Raw genomic sequence first — 4,264 nt, 5'->3', positions numbered from 1 at the left:
GAGAGAGAGAGAGAGAGAGAGAGAGAGAGAGAGAGAGAGAGAGAGAGAGGATGGGGTGTTCATTTTTAAGTGGGGTCTTGTGTAATGTGCTCTGCTTTTTGAGACAGTCTAGCTATGTAGTCCAGGCTGGCTGTGAACTCACCATGTTAACAGCCCAGGCTGGTTTTGAACTCCTGGTGATTCTCCTGCCTCAGCCTACAGGTGTGGACCACTAGGCCTGGCTCACTTATTCTTATCCTTTTGGGGGGTACCTGGAGGTGGGCATGAGGGAGCTTGGGGGCCTGGTAAAGCCCTGCCCCATGCTTCCCAGGGCAGTTGGGGTGTCAGCTCCAGAGCTTTAGACACAGGTTGTCTCCCCCCGGGGCTGCTGCCCAGCCCTGCATGGCTGAATGTGCAGAGAACTGCAGACAGTGCCTTTCCCAAGGCGGCGTGCACCCTGGTTCCAGAGGGCAGGTGGGTGTGGACAAGGAATCTCCACCCTCCTCACTTGCTGTTGACTTTGCCCAAGGAGTAGTTTTGCCCTTCCCTGCCCCGGGTGAGGGGCCTGCGCATGCTGATCTTGTGGAAGAGGAGACTGAGGCCACCAGCGGCCCTGTGTGGCTTCAGTATTGCGCGCTCCTTCAGCCCGTGTGCCGCCTGCCCAGGAACCCTCACAGCAAGGTGATGACATCCCTCATGGAAACGTGACAAGCACAGAGCTCAGGCTTTGCTGAAGGCGAACAGCCCTCTGCTCCTCCCCGCCACCAGCTGAAGCTGGGTGTGGACAGTGACTGCTCCGTAGAAGCACAAGATGACAGAAGCCAGGAAGCCCTGGCCCAGCTCCTCCCTCTGAGTGGTCTCAGCCACCGGCTTTCCTGGGTCCCATGGAGGTGCCAACCCATCATGACATACGGGCTTGTCTGTTCACTGCACCGTCTGAGGACCTGTGACTGTACGCTCCCACCTGGGACCTTTGTATCCATGGCTTTGTAATAAATGCTGCATACTCTGGAGCCAGTCCTTCTTTGGGGTGGAGAGGGCGGGGAAGACACTCCCGTCTGGGAGCAGCTACCTTGGGCCCCTGCAGGACAGAAGGAAAGGGAAGCCCCTCCTTAGCCAAGCCCTCAGGCGCCCTCAGCCCCACGCACTTAAGGGAGATTGTATGTCCTTTGCACTAGTCACCACAGGGACACCACTCCACCTGGGTTTGATGGCTGATTTATTTATAGTTGTTTGTTTTTGTTGTTGTTTTTGTTTTGTGAGACAGGGTCTTGCTATATAGTTTAGGCTGGCCTTAGACTATGTAGCCCAGGCTGGTCTCGAACTCAGGGATCTTCCTGACTCAGCCTCCCTAGAGCTGTGATCACAGGCCTGCTTGGCCTTGCCTGTTTTGTGCCATTATCCCCAGCACGATGAACCAGGTGCCCACTCCTGGCTGATGACTGGCACCTCAGTAGCAGCAGGCACTTCATTCACAGGCTGGGTGTGGTGACTGGGGTCCCTGGGCGGCCCTTCAGAGCGAGGTGCCCACTTCTGCCTTTTGCACCTGCTCGCTCTTATGGGTGCCGTCGCAGTACGGGGGCCTCTTAGTGGCCTTACAGGTGCAGAGGGCCACGGTGCGCGTCTCCTGGGCCTTGAACTTGAGTGGGGCCAGGCCTGTTCGCTGGAAGAAGTGAGAGCCGTCACAGAAGGGCTGAAGCAAGAGGAAAAAGAGTCAGAGCTGAGCGCCGCCACCAAGGCAGGGGCCTCACAAGGGGCTGGGCTCGGTTGGGACAGCTCCATCTACTCAGTCACCCCTCGCCTTCATTCGGGAAGCAGAGTTGTGATAAGGAAATAAAACCTAATGATCTGGCATGGTGCTGCAGGCCTATAATCTCTTGGGAGAAATTCGGGGTTGGCATGCGCTAGGAGTGGTTCTATCTGGCTCTGGCACTTGGGAGGCTGAGGCAAGGGACTCATTGAGTTCCAGGCCAGACTGAACTGTACAGTGAATCCTGTCTCAAGAAAAACAACAACAAAAAAGAAAACAACAAAAAGCATAATTAATGTTCACCAGGCATAACGGGAAACTGAGGCAGGACGATCGTTGTGAGTTCAAGACCAGCCTGGGCTACAAAGTGAGCTCAAGGCCAGCCTGAGCTGCGTAGCAAGACCCTGTCTCAAAAAGACATAATTCCGGGGAGATAGCTCAGTAGAATGAACACTTGCTTGGCAAACACAAGGGCCTGAGTTCAATCCCCGGTTCCTCAAAAAAAAAAAGACATAATAATAAATGACCATTATTTTGTCCATGGGAGTTTGGTGGTCAGGTTTATAACAGTCTGGAGGGGACCCAGAAAGCCAGGCTATTTGCAAGAGGGGACAAGACAGGTATGAGAAATTGTCGTACTAACAGGCCTTGTTTCTAATGACTGAGTCTCTGTAGTCCATGAAATTCATTTCTTTCCCCCATGTCCCTCAGGTGAAAATTCGGGGTTGGCATGCGCTAGGAGTGGTTCTGTCTGGCTCTGGCAAATAGCTGGCCCCGGGTCAAGGCCACATCATCCAGCAACGTGCCTGCCAGGGGCAGTTGGTGTCCCATCCATCCTGGAAGCGGCTCAGGCAGAGCCAGACTGTTGAAAATGGGAGCCCAAGAGGGGGTGTGCCTTGCAGGTTAGAGGCAGAGCTGGAGCCAGGGTGGGGCAGAAGTGTGCAAATAAAAATCCACAGCCTGTTCCGGAGGGCATGGAGTGCGGGCACAACTGCTGTCCCTCTCCCCAGCCATTCCTTGGCTGGCTTCCCAGGCAACACTCCACTGCCAAGAAAAGGCTGCCTAAAGGCTACCAACCAGTAAAGTGGGACTGGCGGCTTAGGGTTGCTGACACCACCCACACGACTCAGGGGACACAGTTCTGAACTCTTGCCAGGGGAAGGAAACAAAGGTCCGGGGCCAAGCAGGGTTCACCAGAGCCAGGTAGCATGTGGCACGCTGAGAAGACAAAGACATCTGTGGCAAAAGGGGAGGGTGTTTTGGGAGACGGGGACTGGGCAGGGGTCACGGAAGGCTCAGAGGCAGAATCCAGCCCATGCTGGAGTCCAAAGGCTTGGATGGAACCTTGGCCCAGCTGCCCCCGTCAGGAGGAAGGAGAGGGAGCCGGTGCTCTCACCTGGTTCTTGCTGCGGCCACACGCGCACCACCTGTAGGTTTTCCCGGCCACCAGCTCCACTTTGATGGGTGATTTCTGGGCCACTACGGCCTGGGCCGGAGTTTTGGGGAACCATCGGGCCTATGGCCAGGAAGGAAGTGGGGCTCAGGGTCAGCCTGTGTCCTGCCCAGGCTCCCACGTGTCCCTGTGGGAGCGCCCCCGCCCCAGGGAGCTTGGGCTTCAGAAAGAAGGGGTGGAGGACATGTAGGCAGCGGGGTGCAGAGTCCAGGTCCACAAGGCCCTGGGAGGGAGGTGCAGCACACCGGGGCCTGCATTAGCAGAGTGGAAAAAAGCCAGGACCTCCACGCAGGGCCCGCCCACCCCTGCCCTAGACCAGCGCTGAGACAGGGCTGTGCCTCCTTGGTTCCGTTTTTTTGAGGTCTTTGGAATTGGGAGACGTGTGAGGGGAGCAGAGACGCTGGAGTAACTCACCAGCCAGGAGGTGATGTGCCGCTTCTGGCTGAGCTTCTGCAACACACGCAGCCAGACATGGTCTGGAAACAGAAAAACTGACTCAGTGGAGAGAGGAGGACGTCTGAAGGCCATCACGGAAGGACCAGAGGGTAAGAGGAGGGGTTACAAAGGACCCTTGCTGGGCAGGTCCTGGCACGCCGGAAGCGCTAGGCTCGGGAAAAGGCTGCAAAGGACGCGCTAGGCCGAGCAAGATGTAAGCACAGGAACCTCGGACACTGGGACGCGGGCGGACGAGGGGCGGGACTTGGGAAGGGCTTAGCTGGGCCGGGTAGGAGGGGTGGAGAGTGGGCGGGGCCGAGGGCGGAGCTATGTACCGCGGGGGCGGAGCCAGAGGCTGGGCGGGGCCGTAGGATCTCCCTCCCCGCGCTTGCGGTAGCTGCTCGCAATAACTAGTTCGCTGACAGCGTGCGCTACGTCCTCCACTCGCTGGGCCCCGGCCTGGGCCCGGGTTTGGGGCGGGCCGGAAGATACGGCACGGCTCCGCGAGGTGAACCAGAGCTCCCCCCCACCCCCGGAAGCCCCAGCAGGTACCCGCCCGCAGCCCAGGTTTGTCCTGGTTACGCAGCGGGCGTCTCCGGGAACCAATAGGCAGGGCCTATCTGAGGACGCTGCCGCCCCTCGCTGGG

The 4,264-nt window shown here is 58.0% G+C and overlaps 1 protein-coding gene across 2 annotated transcripts; it reads right to left on the bottom strand.

The window, feature by feature from the left end:
- Positions 1 to 1,206: 1,206 nt before the first annotated feature.
- Positions 1,207 to 3,886, bottom strand: Cisd3 (CDGSH iron sulfur domain 3). 2 transcript variants are annotated; one of them, XM_023718092.1, is made up of 3 exons: positions 3,597 to 3,886; positions 3,126 to 3,245; positions 1,207 to 1,642 (listed from the first exon to the last, which is right to left on the bottom strand). In XM_023718092.1, exons 1-3 carry the CDS (start codon positions 3,708 to 3,710, stop codon positions 1,493 to 1,495), a joined length of 384 nt encoding a protein of 127 aa, XP_023573860.1. In that variant the 5' UTR covers positions 3,711 to 3,886; the 3' UTR covers positions 1,207 to 1,492. The 2 variants fall into 2 exon arrangements, with proteins under 2 accessions (XP_023573860.1, XP_004633929.1); XM_004633872.2 differs by having other exon boundaries at positions 1,239 to 1,672; positions 3,597 to 3,882.
- Between the last annotated feature and the right edge of the window lie 378 nt (positions 3,887 to 4,264).

This window comes from Octodon degus, unplaced genomic scaffold, assembly GCF_000260255.1.
Source record: "Octodon degus isolate 3935 unplaced genomic scaffold, OctDeg1.0 scaffold00056, whole genome shotgun sequence".
NCBI classification, from domain to species: Eukaryota; Metazoa; Chordata; class Mammalia; order Rodentia; family Octodontidae; genus Octodon; species Octodon degus.
The sequence above is the reverse complement of the archived record's forward strand: the minus strand, read 5'-3'. Positions and strand labels throughout refer to the sequence as shown.